This window comes from Tupaia chinensis, unplaced genomic scaffold (assembly GCF_000334495.1).
Source record: "Tupaia chinensis unplaced genomic scaffold, TupChi_1.0 Scaffold143333_1, whole genome shotgun sequence".
NCBI classification, from domain to species: domain Eukaryota; kingdom Metazoa; phylum Chordata; class Mammalia; order Scandentia; family Tupaiidae; genus Tupaia; species Tupaia belangeri.
This window is the reverse complement of record NW_006203177.1, coordinates 129,695-148,652: the sequence shown is the minus strand read 5'-3', so window position 1 is coordinate 148,652 and position 18,958 is coordinate 129,695. Positions and strand designations below refer to the sequence as shown.

Genomic DNA, 18,958 nt, shown 5'->3' with positions numbered 1-18,958 from the left:
TTGGATTGCCAGCCCTGGCAGCTTCCTTTCTCACCTTCCCTTTCTGGCTTGCCCTATCTCCCTCTGGTCAAATTAAAGAATAAATAATAATAACAAATAAATAAATTTTTTTAAACGCAAGAAATTAAAACAAGTATAACATTTAAAAGCATTTAAAAATAATCTTTTTAGAGAGAGAGATTTTTTTGCTATAGGACATGTGCACTTGCCAGAGAGACAGAAAACAAGAAATTACTCCCCAGGGGGGATAGCTATACCACATCTCTCTCCCCTCCATTCTCCTCTTGGGATTTTGGGCATACACACACACATGCACCCTGTGTGAATCATAAGCCGCTGGGTCTGGGACTCACAAACCGTGGTTGACTACATGGGAATTCAGCGTCATAACCATTATGCCATCTGCCGGTTCCAACTAAGTAATTTTCTAAAAGAAAGGACTTTATAATTTTATGATTATTAATCTTATACCTAAACATCTAAGATATTTCCAATGGTTATAGAAAAGTACAAATCAGAAGCTAAAAGTCACCTCAAATCTAGCTACCCAGCAGTAGTCTTTTAGTGTTTTTCTGAATAATCTTTAAAATATTTTAATATGAAAATACTATCTTACTCTATATACTGTTTTATAATGTGCTTTTTTTTACATGATGTATTTGGCAATATTTTTGTTAATAAATATAGATCTATATTGCACTATGCAGTACAGTAATAGCTACATGTGGCTATTTACAGAAAACTTAATTAAAATTCAATTTAAAATTAAAAATACAATTCTTAGTTGCACTAGCCTCATTTTAAGTGCTCAGTGGATAGGTACTAATGTCTGCTGTATTGGCTAGCACTGATCTATTGTATTTTACTCTCTGAAATAACCGAAGATAAATGTATTTCTCTCCACACCTAGCCCTTGAGTTTGCCACCTTTTATTCAGAAAGGCTGTATCAACATAAGTTCTTTTTTTTTTTGAGAGAGAGATTTTTGCTATAGGGCACAGGTACTCACTAGCGAGACGGAGAGACAAAGCGAGAAATCACTCTTCTGGGGTGATGGCTCCACCGCAATCCCTTCTCCTCTCGGAATTTTGAGCATACATGCACACGTACCTGGCGTGAGTTTTAAGCTGCTGGGTCTGGGACTTGAACTGCAGTTGACTACATGAGCGTCCGGCAGTGTAACCATTATGCCATCTGTTGGTCTCAAATTCTTACTTACAGTATGGAAGAATTTATTTCCCCAGGTAATATTAATAGTCTTTTAAATTCTTTATGCATTGGTAAGTGGAAAAATAGTATTCTATTTCAATTTGTAAGTTTTTGACTACTGATCAGAATAAAAATCTTTTCAAATGCTTATTTTATTTTGCCTTCTCTTATTTTGTGAATTATCTCTAGTGGGTACTTATAATTTGTACAAATTAGTCAATCCTAGTGATCTGTAGCTAGAAGAGACCTGTTGGGTCAATGGTAAAGTCGTGAAGCAATTTTGGATATAAAAATAAGTCTTGACTTTTTCAACAACCTAGTACAAAGGCTTGATGTGTTTTTCTATGCAAAATGTATCATACCTTTTCTGACAACACAGTCTGTTAATTTGATGACATTGGTATTAGAGTAGTGAGATTTTAAACTGCCTGCTACTATTTTATTTTACTTTCGTTTTTTGCTTAAGGTAAAGGTTAAGATTACGGTTTCATGTTGGTTCAATTGACTTATCACAGGTAATTCAACAGGCATTGCACCGTCCGCCCAGCTCGGCTGCTCAGTACCTCCAGCAGATGTACGCAGCCCAGCAGCAGCACCTGATGCTGCACACGGCAGCTCTGCAGCAGCAGCACCTCAGCAGCTCCCAGCTTCAGAGCCTCGCTGCTGTGCAGGTGAGATGAGGCAGTTGAGGCCTTCATTCGGACAAAGTTCACCTCACCTGCTGATAATTACTGAAAATAAATATGTTGCATGTTATTTTGGAGTTCTCAGATGTCCTGTGATCATTTTTCCTAAAGGAAATACATTATTAGGATGTCAAATAGAAGTTAATTAAGAGTGAAAAAAACGCTATGTTTCATATGTTACTGTGTTGCTAGCTTTGGATCCCTATTGAAGAACTGCTACGCTAGTGGCATGGTTTGTGTATAAAATTCTAGGTATAGCAGTGAATAGTTAGGGTTACATGAATTATATCTTAACCAAAAATACGTGTTTTTTTATTGTGTAAGTAATTTATACTTATTAAAAAATATAAACCATTGGGACCAGCAGGTGGCACAGTAGTTAAGGTACTGTACACTCCCACATGGCTGACCACAGTTCAAGTCCTGGACCTGGTGGCTTGCTTTCTCATTTTCTCTCTCTCTCTCTGTCTGTCTGTCTCCTTCTGGTCAAATTAAAAAACAAATGAATAATTAAATAAAATAATTCTTAAAAAAATGTCAACCATTATAAAATTGTTTTATCTTTTCTGAGAGATTTTTGTTATAGGTCGTGTGCCCTTGCCAGAGAGACAAACAAAAAGTGAGAAATCACTCCATTGAGGAGATGGCCACATGTAGTCCCTTCTCCTCCATTCTCCTCTTGGGGTTTTGGGCACCCACACATGCATGCCTGGCATGAGTTTCCAGCCACTGGGTCTAAGAATTGAACCGCGGTCAATTGTGGAAGTCCAGCAGTGTAACCATTATACCATTTGCTGGTCCCATAAAATTGTTTTTAAGAGGTAAATGAACTGTTCCTGTTCTATGCTTACCACTGTTTCCTACTCTTTAGAGGTGCCACTGTTCCCGTTTAACATGCATATCTCCAGAAATTTCCTATACTAAAAAAGTATGCATCCTTCCAAAATCCAGTTATCAATAGGATTTTATGATTAAGTGCTTATGTTTTAAAAAACATTTTTATTATTGCACTATTTAAATAAAAACTGTGATTTTATCTTAAATCTTCTTATCAGAGGCATATCTCAGCTGACCAAACCTGAAAAAGGTTTATTTTTGTTACCAGCAGATTCTCAGCTGTTGTTTCTTAGTGGCATATTTTTAAATAACATGCTTATGAGTTAGGAAACTGAAACCCACTGGCTCTTGCTAGAGCTCCAGTTTCTTTGTCATGACGTTGAAGTAGTGATTTTACCTGAAAGATGACAGAGCCCTGCACAGTGAAACCGACCAGTGCAGCTGATAGATTAGCTGTTAGGTCCACCGTTTTTACCGTTCAGCTTTTTAAAGACAGACTAAAGCATAAGCTGTGTTGGCAGTACAATGTCTTGTTTCATATGTAAACATTTTTATATGTATTGTGATTTTTTAAACATTTTTAAAAATTTTATTTATCATCGTTATTCTTCAATTTTTTTTTTCTTTTTTTTTTGGAGAGATTTTTCACTGTAGGGCGCGTGCGCTCGCCAGACAGACAGAGAGAGACATAGAGACAGAAAGTGAGAAATCACCCCCCAGGGAGGATGGTCACGCCGCAATCCCTGCTCCTCCATTCTCCTCTCGGGATCTTGGGCACGCACGCACACGCACCCGGCGTGAGTTTTAAGCCACCGGGTCCGGGACACGAACTGTGGTCGACTACGTGGGAGTCCAGTTATTCTTCAATTTTGACTCTAGATAGACAGAAAGACAAAAGGAGAGTAAGAAAGCGAGCCGCCAGGTTTGAGACTCGAACTATGGTCAGCCATGTGGGAGTCCAGTGCCTCAACCACCATGCCACCTGCTGGCTGCATATATTGTGATTTTATGTCATTATGGTACCAGAAATTTTTAGCTTCTGTTATTTATAGATTTATTATAAAGGTCTTATCATTTTAGGCAAGTTTGTCCAGTGGAAGACCACCTACATCCCCCACAGGAAGTGTCACACAACAGTCAAGTATGTCCCAGACATCCGTAAGTGCCCTAGTTTTTTCTTGGATTTAAATATTTTAATATTTTTTCCAGAAGTAAACTGTTGCTATTTATGAAGCTTATTGTCTATTTCTCTTGCATGCTGCTTAAGTAACAAGTTACCTAGATTTTATCAGGATTGATAAGGTTCGTGAATTCAGAACTAATGTTAACTTTGAACATCTAAGTCTTAAAAATCTTTTTGTTGGGGGCCTGCAGGTGATGTGGTGGTTAAGGGTGCTGGACACCTACGTGGCTAGCTGCTGTTCAAGTACCATATCTGGTGGCTTGCTTTCTCGCTCTCTCCACCCCCTGTCACTCTCTGGCCAAATTAAAATAATAAATACATAAATAAAGTTAAATAAAATAATTAAAAATCTTTTTGTTGGGGCCAGCCAGGTGGTTTGATGGTTAAGGTATTGGACTCCTGCATGCCTGACTATGGTTTGAGTCCCAGACCCCACATACTGATAATGACGCCAGGCCTCTGTACATGTGTTCCCAAAATCCCAAGAGGAGAATGGAGGAGAAGGGACTGTGGCATGGCCACTTCCCTGGGGGGCTGATTTCTCACTTTCCCTCTCTCTGTCTCTTTAGCGAGTACACACACCCTTTGGCAAAAATTAAAAAAAATTAAAAATAACCTTTTTGTAATTCTGTAACCTTTCTCACTTATGTTCAGATCATACGTGATTCTAAATGATTTCAGTTTTAAGTGTGTATTAATACCTGAAATATGCAATACAGAATACAGGGGTATTAACCATGCATTTACAATGATGTTCTGTCTTTTATAAACAGTTAAATGTTTCCAGCTTTGTATAATTCACATGCAAGAAATTATACTTTTCAGTTTACTTAAGTTATCAGGAAATATCTGGGTCAAATTTACAAATATCCATTTAAGATAGGGCAATTTATTTTGTGAAAGGAGTAAAAAAGAAAGATGTAATATGGCAGAAAAAAAAAAGAATTTATAGGCATGGTAATCCTTGTTTAATTTTTTATTTTAATATAATTTTCAGCTTCAAGAATAATTTTCTTTCTTTTCTTTTATTTTTGAGAGGTTTTTGCTATAGGGCGCATGTGCTCGCCAGAGAGACAGACAGACAGAAAGTGAGAAATCACCCCCCCCAGGGGAGATGGCCACGCCACAGTCCCTTCTCCTCCATTCTCCTCTTGGGATTCTGGGCACGCACGCACATGCGCCTGGCGTGAGTTTTAGCCACCGGGTCTGGGACTTGAACCACAGTCGACCACATGGGAGCCTAGCGACATAGCCATTACACTAACTGCTGGACCCTCAAGAATAATTTTCTGTATACTTCTATTCAGATTCACCAGTTAACATTCCACCCCATTGCTTTATCATTCATTCTTTCTCTTTACATTTATACATATTATTTTTTCTGATTCATTTATGGATAATTTGCAACACGCTTTCATTCATGCTAGGAATTTCCTAAGAAAAAGGTCTTTTATTAATTTTTATTGATTTTTTTGAAAATAATTATTTTAGTTAAATTTATTCATTTACTTACTTATTTAAATTTGACCAGAGAGGGATAGAGAGAGAGAGTGAGAAAGCAAGCTGCCAAGTCTGGGACTTGAACTGTGGTCAGCCATATGGGAGTCCAGCACCCTTAACCACCATGCCACCTGCCGGCCCCATTTTTAAAATTTTTGCTGGGGAGCATATGCACTTGCTAGGGAGAGAGAGCAAGACAGACGGTGAAAAAGCACTCCTCGTGGGGCTTGACCACACACTACTTCATTTCTCCCTCTTTTTGAGATTTCGAGCATGTACATACATGGGCTTACTTGTAGTTGGTTTTGGGAAATTTTTGCCATAGGGTGCATATACTTGCCGGAGAGACAAAGAGAGTCAGAGAGACAGAAAGCAAACTACCTCCCCCTCCCGGGGATGTCCACACTGCAATTCCCTCTTCTCCATTCTCCTCTTGGGGTTTTGGGCCATGCACATGTGCTGGCATGATTAAGCTGCTGGGTCTCAGACTCGAACTGTGGTTGGCCACGTAGGTGTCCAGTGCCTTAACCACTGAACCACCTGTTGGCCCCTTAGTATGTTTTTCTTCTTTTTAAAGAGGGTTTTGCCTTAGGGCATGTGTGCTCTCTAGGAAGAGAGAGAGAGAGAAAGAGACAGGCATAGTGAGAGGGAAAGTGAGAAATCATCCCCTGGGGGAAGGGGGAAGGCTATGTCAATTCCTTCTCCTCCATTTTCCTCCTAGGATCTTGGGCACACACGCACATGCGCCTGGCATGAGTTTTAAGCCACTGGGTCAGGGACTACAACTGCGGTCGACCATGTGGGAGTCCAGTGATGAAGCTACCATGCCATCTGCAGTCCTTCCTTAGTGTGTTCTTCAAGCCACTGGGTCCAAGGTTTGAACTGTGTGGTTGGCAATGAGGGATCAAGTTACCTTAAGCACCAGTGCTCCTGTGACCTGAAAACATTTATTCTTTTACGAGCCACAGAAAAGTGATTAAATTCAGGAAATTTAACATTGATATAATTCAGTTCATGTTCAGATTTTATCAGGTTTATCTCAGGTTTCTCAGTTTCATCACTATCAGACAGTAGGGGCCAGTTAATTCTTTTGGGAGGAGCTGTCATGTGCACGTTTATCCATCCCTGTCTCTACCCATTAGCTAACCACAAGCTCTTACCCCCCCCCCACCTCCTGTGTGACTACTAAGAACATCTTTTGGGAGGAAAATTGTCCCTGGTTAAGAACGATTGAGTTGGAAAAAAGAACCATTGAGTTGTCCTAATAATGTCCTTACAGATTTTTTTTTTAACAGTATTTTTGCTATAGAGCACGTATACTCGCTGGAAAAACAGAGCTAGATAGAGAGACAGGAAGTGATAAATAATCCTCTGGAGTGGGGTGGGATAGCCATGCTGGAAACCCTTCTCCATTCTCCTCTTGGGATTTTGGACACACGTGCCCAGCATGAATTCAAGCCACCAGGTCCGGTATTTGAACCACAGTTAGCCATGTGGGAATCCAGTGCCTTAACCACTTTGCCACCTACTGGCTCTCCTTTTAGATATTTTTTCCTGATCCAGGATAGTAATGCTTTAATACTTAGAAAAACAGACTCTAATAGAATATAGTTCTTAGGTTGTTAAAGAATCGAAGATAAACTCGTGCTATATTTTTTGTAGCCGAAGGTGTGGTCTTTGCTAAGTACATGCTTTTGTCAGCATATAGTTATTTTCCTGGCTGTTGGTTCAACATTTTTATTTATTTATTTATTGGAGAGATTTTTACTATAGGCACTTGAGCTCACTGTAGAGATACAAAGGTGGAGAGAGAAAGAAAGAAAGAAATCATTCTTCAGGGGTAAAGCCATGCCCTAGTCCCTTCTCCGTTCTTCTCCTGAGATTTTGGGCATGCACTCACATGTGCCTGGTGTGAGTTTCAAGCCACTGGATTCGAGACTTGAACTACAGTCGGCCGTATAGGAATCCCGCGCCTTGACCGCTATACCACCTGCTGGCGCCTGTCCGATATTTTGAATTAAAAAAATATTTTTTAGCATGGAAATATCCTAAAGTATGAACAAAATTAGTGAATAAATTACTTCTAATCTAAATATGCTAGACTGAAGAAAGTGAAAAATTTATATTAATACCATGGTAACAATTATTGATGTTAGATGTCTTTCATTAGTATAATAGTAGTTAAGGAAACAGAGAGAGAGAGAGAGAGAGAGAAAGAGAGAAAGCAAGCCACCAGGTCCAGGACTTGAACCAGTCGGCCATGTGGGAGTACAGCATCTGCTGGCCCCACATGTGTATTAAATAAATGATAGTTAATTTATACCTTGGAATACTATAGCTGCTAAACCCAGGATAATTTGCATGTTCATTACCCCAAACACTTTTCATTACTTTGTATTGGGAGCATTTAAAACCCTCTCTTCCGGCTATCTTGAATTGTACAATAATTTGTTAACTATCATTACCCTATGGAACGTTACCCTCAGGAAATACCTGTATTCCCATGTTCACTACAGTATTGTTCACAATGGCCAAGATATGGAGTCAACCTAAGTGTGCATCTGTGGATAGTTGGATAGAGAAAATGTATATATATACACCATAGAGTACTATTCAACCGTTAAAAATAACGAAATCCTGTCATTCGAAGCAAAATGGACAAGTCTGGAGCAAATTATATGAAGTGAACACTAGAACTAACTTCTCCTATCTAATGTAATTTTGTATCCATGAGCTGTGTTTCCTGTACATTGGCCCTCTCAAACTGTAGTAGTCACTGTTCTACTTTTTATTTTTAATTGTTTCAGGCAGGCACACGCACCAGGTCTCCTGGTCCAGGACTCCAGGACTCTGTGCAGTTGGCCATGTGCGGTCCGGCTACCTTACCTTCCTCGTCACCTGCTGGCCCCCTACTTTTTTTTTTTTGCTAAAGGGCGCATGCACACACACAGAGAGACAGAGGGAGGGAGAGCGAGAAAGCACCCACCATGGGGGATGTCTAGATTGCAGTACTTCCTCTTTCATTTCTACTCTACAGATTTTAGGCACACATACGAGCTTAGTGTGTTTTCTAAGTTGCTGAGTCTGGGACTCGAACTGTATAGTCGGCCGTGTGAGATCCAGCTGCTTCAACCACCATGCTACTGTGCACTTTCTTTCCATGAGGCCACTTTTCGTTTTTAGATGAGGTCTTGCTGTATTTCAGTCATCCCGCCTCAGCCCCTCAAGTAACTTGGACCACAGTTGTGTGCCATGGGGCCTGGCTTTTAGGGTGGGCTAGGAGTGACTCTGGGCCTCGCATGCTGTCTCAGCTGGCCGTGTAGCAGTGTCTTGTAGCAGAGGCGACTGCAGTTGGGCCTGTGAGGTCGATTTATTTTTTAAGCTTTCACATGTGAGTGAAAACATGTGGTATTTTTCTTTCTGTCTATGGCTTATTTCACTTCATATAATTTGGTGGGAGAGGATGGTATGGTGGTTAAGAAGGTTGGATCCCACACGGAGGACTGCACAGTTCAAATCCTGGATCTGGCAGCTTGAAGAACACACTGGACTTGTGTGTATGCATGTTTAAAATGCCAAGAGGAGAATGAAGGAGAAGGGATTGTGGCATAGCCATTCCCCCAGGGGGTGCTTTCTCACTTTCCGTCTCTCTCTCACTCTGTCCTTCTGGTGAGCACGTGCACCCTATAGCAAGTTAAAAAAAAAAAAAAAGTGAAAATACTCTGGGCATTTGTCAGTAGTGATATACAGTAAGCTGTTGTTATGGTTATTAGCAGTTGTCTCTGAGGAAAGAGGTTGGAGAACTTTATTTTGTATTTTTAATTTTCTTTCAGGTTTTGCCATAGGAAGCATGTACTTGCCAGAGAGAGAGACAGAAAGAAGGAAAGTGAGAAATCACTCCCCAGGGGAGATGGCCACACCCAGTCCCTTCTCCTCCATTCTTCTCCTGGGATTTTGGGCATACATGCATATGTGCCCAGTGTAAATTTTAAGCTGCCAGACTCAGGACTTGAACCTTTGTCAGCCTTGTGATAGCCCAACACCTTAACCACAGTGCCACCTCCTAGTCCCTATTTTGTAATTTTTATATTGCCTAAATAAAATATGAATAAACTCCTTTTTAAGCTATAGATAACACAAATGTATAGAATAAAAGTAACCCTCTCCCTTCAACATCTGCATTTGCCTTGACAAAGTTTAGTAGGAAGCTTTCCTGTCGTCCTACCGGGCATTTCTGTTACATGTATAATGCACATGGATAGGCCTGTGGTTAATTGTGTTCGTTTTACTGTAAGTGAGATAGTATTCGTGTTTCAGATACACATATGTGCTTTATATGTATGCTTTCTCTTCTCAGCATTTGGGCATTTTCAACTGGAAAGAATGAAGTGTCTAGAAAGTACAACTATGAAGTCTCTAAAGGACTCAAGGGCTACATTTACCACTTTTTCTTTTTTTTTTTTTTCTTTCTTGCTCTTTGGATTTGAAATCTACATGAATCCCAGATTTAAAAATTTATTTTTTTAAAAATTCATGACAGAGTGTGTGCATGTTAGAGAAAGAGAGAGAAGTGAGCATCTTCCACAGGTTCTGGCAACACAGTTCCTTCCCTCTAGTCTTCCAGCATCTGGATTCGGGGCAGTTGCATGTGTGCAGTGTTTCAGCCCGACCTACTGGGGAGTCAAACCGTGGTCCTTGTGCGGTAGCTGCCTTCTCCTGGGGGTTGGAGGCGCTGAGTGGGCAGAGGGATTGGAGTTCGGTGATGTCTGTGCGTTACTGCGCGTTACCGCTGTGCCAGAGCCAGCCCCAGAGGTTTCCACTTCAGTTCGCTGTACTGCTCTGTCAAGAAAGAGGGGAAAACTTGCTTTTGATAGTGTTCTAGTTAGTATGCTACATAAGACGAGATTTAAGGCCTAGTTAACTTTATGACTTTATTCATCATTCGTGTACCAGTACTTACTTAGCAATTCTTTTTTCAATTTGCTGAGGGCACATGTGTTCACTGGAGGGGGTGTGGATGTAAGCAGGAAAGTACCACCATGGGGAGTGGTCACACTGCAGTCCCTTCTCTTCCATCTGTCTCTCCTTTCTGGATTTTGAGCATGTTTTTAAATGTATCTGCTACGTTTCTCAAGTGACTTGAATCATGGGGTTAGTCATACGGGATCAAGCTGCCTTCACCACCACACCACAGACTGATCCCTTGCTCGGCACTTACAATGTGCCGGACACCCTTCTGGGTGCTAAGGATACCGTAACCCAATTAAAAAAATGTGTGCTGGTAGGATAGACAGGCAGTGAGCAAGTGCACGACATGAGAGCTCGTGCTGAGTGCTGTGGAGAGAGACAGCAAAGGGGCTGGGCTCGGGGCTTTCCTATTTTAATTAGGGTAGTCAGGAAAAGCCTGTTAATTGTATTTGAAGTGGGGTGAGGGGGGCGTACGTGCTCATGAGACAGGACAGTATGACAGGTGGGATAGTAGAGTGGGCGTGTGGTTTAGAGATGACCTGGGAGACGTGGTTGTAGTCCTAATCATGGAAGTACGATGAGACTTTCGGGTATTGTAAGACAGTCGGGAAGCTGTTCAAGAGCTGTTTTGGAATCAGCAGATGGTGCAGTGCTTACGTCGCTAGACTCCCACTTAATTGACCGTGGTTTGAGTCCCAGACCCAGCAGCTTGAAAATCACATTGGACGCACATGCACGTGTGCCCAAGATCCCAAGAGGAGAGTGGAGAAGAGGGGATTGTGGCTTGGCCATGCCCTCCTGGGGGGGGGGGTTGATTTCTCACTTTCTGTCTGTCTCTGTCTCTCTGTGAATGCATGTGACCTATAGCAAAAGAAAAATCTCAAAAAAAAAAAAAAAAAAGCTGTTTCAGTTTGCGAGTGACAAGATCTCATTCTGGTTTTAACTGCATTGTTGAGAGTAGGCTGTAGAGGACAAAAACAAGCAGGAAGTCTTGTTAAATAGTTCTTGGGATTATCCAGGAGAGTTATTGGCAGCTTAACCATGATGGTGAAGTTTGTTTTTTTCTTCAGCATTTTATTATAGAAATTTAGATATGTTTTCAAGATATAGCTAACAAGATATTCTAATGGCTATGTTGCTAGACTCCCATGTAGTTGACTGCAGTCTGAGTCCTGGATCCGGTGGCTTAAACTCATGCCGGACGCGTGTGCGTGTGTACCCAAGATTGAGAGGAGAATGGAGGAGAGGGGATTGCGGCATGGCCATCCGCCCCAGGGGTGATTTCTCGCTTTCTGTCTCTCTGTCTCTGTCTGGTGAGCGCATGCACCCTATAGCAAAAGCCTCTCTTAAAAAAAGAAAAAAGATATTCTGCTGGATTGAATGAAAGGTATGAGGAAAGGCAAAGAATAAAAGATAACTCCATGATATTTTGGTCCAAGCACCTGGAAGGATGGAGTAGCCCAATCAGTTGTTGGAGAAGAATATCAGGAGTTCAGTTTTGGACATGTGAACTTTGTGCTGTGTAGTAGGTAAGCGCTTGTAGGTATTGAGTAGGCATGGGAATTTGGGGTCCTGGGAGAGGCCAGTGGTGTCTGTGCAGATCATTGAAAATTCAAGTCAGGAGTACCTGATGACGCCAGTAACCCAGTGGTGTATCATGCAAGAAAGGTGGATGGAATGGGGAGATAAGGGACTGGATTCTTTTATTTTTTAAAAAAGAATTATTTGTTTAATTTATTATGATGATGATGATTTTTTAAAGAACTATTTTATTTAACTTTACTTATTTATTTGCTTATTTTTCATTTTGACCAGATGGGGACAGAACGAGAGTGAGTGAGCGAGAGAGAGAAAGTGAGAAAGCAAGCTGCCAGGTCCGGGACTTGAACCACGGTTGGCCATATGAGAATCCAGTGTCCTTAACCACCATGCCACCTGTTGGCCCCAATTATTATTACTTTAAAAATTTGCTATAGGGCATACACATTCACTGAAAGAAAAAGAGAGGGAAAGTGAAAAAGCAAGTGGCCAGACTGGGGACTTGAACTTCAGTCAGCCATTTGGAAATCCAGCACCTTAAACTTCTGGCCCAGCATTGGGATTCTAATCTTAAATTGTATGACTGACTGGTGGTATAACTCGGGGCTGATCCTCTCCATATTCTAATTTTCTGTAAAACTTAGTTGTTTAGTTAGCTGGAGATCAGTCGGTTCATCCAGCTATCTCTGGATCTGGATCAAGGAGTAGGTTCAGTAAATATATCCTTCATGTAGCAATACCCATTGTTGTTTTCCATTTTTGTTGTTTCTCTATATCTAATGTGTATGTTATTCTAGCGATGCCCATTGTTGTCTTCCATTTTTGTTGTTTCTCTGTATCTAATGTGTATGTTATTTTCTGAACTTTTGAAAATAAGTGACATTTCAGTGGTACGTAATTTAGTGTCGGAAGGAGACGCCCCAGATAACCATATCTCACCTAAGACATTTAACATTGAGATAATAATATCATCTAGTATATAGTCCATATTCACATTTACTTGGTAGTCTTCCCAAAATATTTTTTAAAGGTTTTTTTTTTTTTTTTTTTTTTTTTTTTAATGCCGTAGGACTTGTGCATTCGTCAGTGAGAGACAAATACAGTGAGAGGGAAGGTGAGATATCACCCTCCCCACCAGGTGATAGCCACATTGCAATAATTTTTCCTCCGTTCTCCTGGGATTTGGGGCACACATGCATGTGGGACTTGAACCATGGTAGACTATGTGGGAGTCCAGTGCTTTAGCCACCATGCTACCTAGTGGCCCCACACTAGTTTATTCTTTAACAACATATTTTGTTTGTTTTAAACTTGCTAGAGAGCATGTACACTCGTGAGAGAGAGACAGAGAGAGAGAGAGCAAAAGTACCCCCCACTCCCATAAGTGATGGTCATGCCACCACACCTTCTCCGTTTCTACCCTGGGGATTTCGAGCACGTATGCATAGGTATCCATCGTATTTGTCAAGCCACCAATGTGGAACTTAACTGTGCCGCATGGGATCCATACCACCATGTCACTGACTGGCCCAACAGCAGTTTTTAAACTTTTAAGTGGTATTTATAATTGAATTTCACAGCCAATGTACAAAATTTTCCCATCTGTTTGACAAGAAGCAGTTTTATTTTCTGTTCTGTAGCCTTTGAGTCAGGGCTTTAAATGTAGGTTATGTGTATGGTTTGGGATATGTGAATGGATTTGTTCACTTCAAAAAACCCTCAAAATATGACAAATGGTGTAAACCCTTGACTAGAATGTTTCCAGTTATTTAGAATATTAAAATAATAGAACATTTTTCCTAATTTTTATAAGGTGGTAGAAATGATATTTTAAAATACTGGAAATCTCATTGAAACACATTGTGAAGTATCCTTTAAACCACTTAAACTGGTTATTAACCAGTCTGTGCTCTTGCTTACACATGTGCAAATGACTGCCCGAAGAAGTCATGGGGTCTGTCAAAGAGGGTCCTCATTTTTTTTGTTCCTTAGCTGTAATACCTTTGATTGCCTAGCTGAAGCTTGGTGAAATTCAGTCACGTGGAAGCAAGAAATGGAAGCCTATGACCTACTATGTTTTCTTCCTTAGATCAACCTCTCCACTTCTCCTACACCTGCACAGTTAATAAGCCGTTCCCAGGCTGCCAGTTCTACCAGCGGCAGTATTACCCAACAGACTATGTTACTAGGGAGTACCTCCCCTACCTTAACGGCAAGCCAAGCTCAAATGTATCTCCGAGCTCAAATGGTAAGATATGAGCCACCAGATTTTTCAGTGTTCGAGGGCTTGAGAGATCAAAGTGTTCTTGATTTGATACAATAAGAGGCATTTTTAATATTTAAGAAATATTTCACAATTTGTGTGTGTGCGCGCTTACCTCTTACATATTTATGTCATGAAAAATTCTTTTAATTAGTAGGCCTTCTTGGTATCAAATAATAATTAACAACATTGGGAAGGTAACAGAAATTCCATAACATTATTTTAATAATAGATTTCAATGATGTCAAAACATTTCTTCACGTTTTAACATCTCTGAAATTGAGATGCATTTTATCATTAACGGCTTTTTATAATTACAATGGATACTTACAGTGTTAAATAAAATCATTGTATATTTCTGACAGATTCAATGACATACTGGGTTGTTAGAAAAGTCTTAACACATTTTTTGCATAGAAAAACAGAAAAATGCATTATAACTGTTCTGATGACTCAGTAGAAATATTAATTGTGAGCTAGAATCTATATCCTGGGATCTTTCGAAATCTGGATTAGAGCTCCTGGTAATTTCTCAGATGGTTCTTAGCTTGGTTAGTCCCATCTCAACTTCTGTAGGGTTATTTGTGTTCTTACGCTCACTTTGATCTTTAATATAGAAATATGAATTCAGTTATTTTGTATTTAGGACCTACGGGATGTCCTTATTTCATTATCGAGTTTCTTTAAGGAATATAGAAATTGATTGACATTTATTTTATATGCTGTCTGTACAGAAAGCTAGACAAAAACTTTGATTCTAATCTATATTTACTTCTTTTCTGTCCAGTGAACTGAATGTATATCTGGATCCCTTATTCTCTACCTAAAATTGCAAAGGCCATTTCCAGTCATGTTTCTAACAGGAATAATGATATAACTCACCTTTTAGTCCTACTTTATTAAGTAGATGTTACCAGATTTCTAGATTTTCCCCCCCATAACATCTTATTTAATAATATGTGTTAAAATTTAGGTTGAAACATCTAATCATTTGAAATGGTTGCTGTATTGTCGGACCTTTTTCTTTTTTTTATAATTTGCCAGAGGTGTGTGTCCCATGCATTTATCGGAGAAAGACTGAGAGAGGGAAAGTGAGAAAACACCCTCCATGAGGGATGGTTATACCACAATCCCTTGTCCTCTGTTTTTCCCTCCTGTTGGGATTTTGGGCACGCATACACACGCAGCTGGCATGTTTGTTGAGCTACCAGGACTTGAACCGTGCAGTTGGCCATGTGAAATCCAGCTGCCTTAACCACCAGGCCACTGGCTAGCTTGACCTTTGCTTTTAATTTTTTAAGAAATATATTTATTTCCTTTAAGAAAAAAGAAAGAGATGGGAGTACAAGCACCCTTGACAAAGTCTTCATGCTGCATTACCCCCCACCCAACCCCTACAGCCAGGGTCATGGACATACGCTGCATGTTCAGGCAGACCTGGAACGTGAACCCTGCTGGAACTGTCTCACCTGGTCTCCAGCACTGCACAGTATTGCCCCTACAGCCAACATCATGGCTAGGACTGTTGGATTAATTTTTTTTTTATTTAGTTTTTTTTTTCTTCCACAAGAGAGAAAGAGAAAGCACGTGTGCTCCTGTAACAGGCTTTTGACACTTCAGTCCGTATCTTGTCTCCAGCCAACTCCAGACCATGGGCAGGTGCCTGCACGGTGCACTCGGAAGGTCTCCGGACTTGAACTGGAACCTTCTCATGTGGCGTTTCCTCTTAGAGCCTTGCATTTTATTGCTGTGCCACCATCTGGCTCCTTTTGACCATTTTTGACATCTGAAATTGGCAGTTTCCCATGGTTCAAATTAAAAGGAGTATCCTCTCTTTAGGTTTAACTCTTTCCGGCTGGTTGTACTGGAAATCATCTTCTCCTGAAAATTATAGTGTGTTGTTGAATTTAATATAATGAACTGAAGTTTAGAAGGTTGTTTAATTGGCCATTTTACTTTAAATAGCAGTAAGGAACTGATAATTCTTAATGCAGTTTTGAAATAACAGTATTTGCATAGTCTTTGAAACAACTGTCATAGTTTACTAAGTTGAATTGGATAATCTGAGTGGATTGTATTTCCTTAGAAATAATGGCATTTATTTGTTTAACATTGAAAAAATACTTGAAAAGAGATAGTGATGAGTAAATAAGTATCTCTCCTCCTCAGATGTAAGGCTTTCTGCAAGCTCTTTTGTAGAATTTTCACATGTGGCATTTACATTTAGAAAGAATATTGCTTTACAAATAGTTTAAAAACCAAGAGCAACCTGGATTTACCCTATAGATGCTTTGTAGCTGAGTGGAATATCCTAGTATGGTAGGTGGCCTGGTTATCCTTGTGGTAAAGACTGAAAGGCTGAAAAGACATTTCGATGTTTCTTTTCATATTTCTCATTGAAATTTAATTTGTGTCTCCCAAAATAGTGACTGTAGTTGTCTATCCAAATTTTCTATTTTAGGAATCCTGCCACAGTAGGTTTTTTTGTTTGTTTTTAAAAGTTATTTATTTATTTCCTTAGAGAGACAGTCAGGCACTCTTGATGGGGTCTTCACGCTGTAATCCTCCCCGCTAGCACTACCGCCAGCCAGGATCAAGGCTGTACCCAGTATGGCTGTGTAGACCCGGAGCTGGTCCTGGAGTCTTCGCATATGGCTCCAGCATGGCATAGCAGTCATTTTGACCTAGAAAAAATTAAGTATAATATAATAGCTTATTCAGGACCAAATTTGGTCTGAGGGTTTCATATCACCAAAATGTATTTTCTTTTTTGAGCTCTGATTTATTGTTCTACTCATCAGAATCATGTACGTTGTTTCCAAAATTATAGGGTTTTTTTTTTTTTTTTAGTTCTCTATTATCAGAAACTTCTTTGTCATGTAAAATCTTTTGCCTAGGAGATGGTCCTAAACTGCATTGTCTTTCTGTCACAAATTTCAGTCTCTTGCCTGCTATACATTGTGTGTGGGACACGTTCTTTTGTCTTAGGGTATTTTTTTGGTTTTCTGTCTGTACAGCTGATTTTCACACCCGCTACCACTGTGGCTGCTGTACAGTCTGACATTCCTGTTGTCTCGTCGTCATCGTCATCTTCCTGTCAGTCTGCAGCTACTCAGGTGAGCTTGTTCAGCTTCATAACGTGGTACTTAGGTCTGGACCTTCAGGTAAAGATGAGAAGACATTTGTGTTTAAGTTACTGATGGTTTCAGTACTCTTTGTCATGTATTACAAATTCAAATTTAGTAACATATAAGGAGAGCATCAAGAAAATGTTTTGTTATGTAGAAATTATACCATTAAACACAGATATTTTACATTAGTCAAGGTTAATGAGAGTTTTTGCTAATGAGAAGGTTTATTCTAATTGTAAAGCAGATGTTTTTTATTTTATTATGTGAAATATGTTCTTTTGTGTAGATTCTTTCTCAGGAAGTTAAATGCTAGCTAAGCCAAGATGGATTTGGGGCCATGGTAGTTGACACTGAGGCCACAAGGAGGTGCAGGCTCATTTCCCAGAAGGCCGAGCGCAGTGGTGTACACCTAACCCAGCTATTGGGGAGGCTCAGGGAGGATCATAACCTAGTGAGACTAACCTTTAAAAAAAAGGAAGAAAAAAGAAACTGGGAAAATTAATTTTCTTATTAGGTTTTTACCACAAGGTTTATGCACTTGCCAGAGAGGTGAGAGAGGGAAAGTGAGAAATCACCCCTCGGGAGAATGGCCATGCCACAATCCCTTTTCCTTCATTCTCCTCTTGGGAGAGCATCAAGAAAATGTTTTGTTATGTAGAAATTATACCATTAAACACAGATATTTTACATTAGTCAAGGTTAATGAGAGTTTTTGCTAATGAGAAGGTTTATTCTAATTGTAAAGCAGATGTTTTTTATTTTATTATGTGAAATATGTTCTTTTGTGTAGATTCTTTCTCAGGAAGTTAAATGCTAGCTAAGCCAAGATGGATTTGGGGCCATGGTAGTTGACACTGAGGCCACAAGGAGGTGCAGGCTCATTTCCCAGAAGGCCGAGCGCAGTGGTGTACACCTAACCCAGCTATTGGGGAGGCTCAGGGAGGATCATAACCTAGTGAGACTAACCTTTAAAAAAAAGGAAGAAAAAAGAAACTGGGAAAATTAATTTTCTTATTAGGTTTTTACCACAAGGTTTATGCACTTGCCAGAGAGGTGAGAGAGGGAAAGTGAGAAATCACCCCTCGGGAGAATGGCCATGCCACAATCCCTTTTCCTTCATTCTCCTCTTGGGACTTTGGGTGTGCATGCACATGTGCCCAGCGTGGTTTTCAAGCCACCAGGTTGGTACTTAACTGTAGCTGGCAATGTGGAAATCCAGCCGCCTTAACCACCACCTGCTGGCACAGATTGGGGAAATTTTAAGTTTAAAACTAGAGTAGGATATTACTTTATTTGATACTATGAGGAAAATGAATCTTAATTTTCTTCTCACACCACTCACAAAAATAAACTAGAAGTAGGATGTAAGCCTAATGGTAAAAGCTGAAACTACAAAACTTCTAGAAGAAAACGTAGACAAATATCTTTGCAACTCTAGAGTAGGCAAAGTGATCTTAAATAGGATATTAAAAGTGCTAACCCTAGGGAACCAGCGGTTAGCATAATGGCTATGTCGCTGGACTCCCACGTAGTCGACCGCGGTTCGCATCCCGGACCCGGTGGCTTAAAACTCACGCCAGGGGGAACCAGCAGTTAGCGTAACGGCTATGTCGCTGGACTCCCACGTAGTCGACCGCGGTTCG

General features: G+C 40.2%; 1 protein-coding gene across 6 annotated transcripts in view; it reads left to right on the top strand.

Moving 5' to 3' along the window:
• The window catches only part of PHC3 (polyhomeotic homolog 3), an 87,743-nt gene that overhangs the window by 11,100 nt on the left and 57,685 nt on the right, over positions 1-18,958 (top strand). For 3 of the 6 annotated variants that reach the window (XM_006163855.3, XM_006163853.3, XM_027766422.1), the window contains exons 3-6: positions 1,724-1,879; positions 3,812-3,889; positions 14,011-14,169; positions 17,202-17,300. In XM_006163855.3, the coding sequence (XP_006163917.1) occupies positions 1,724-1,879; positions 3,812-3,889; positions 14,011-14,169; positions 17,202-17,300 (492 nt within the window). The remainder of the gene's footprint in view (positions 1-1,723; positions 1,880-3,811; positions 3,890-14,010; positions 14,170-17,201; positions 17,301-18,958) is intronic. The other 3 variants (XM_006163854.3, XM_014582254.2, XM_027766421.1) reach the window with 3 other exon arrangements.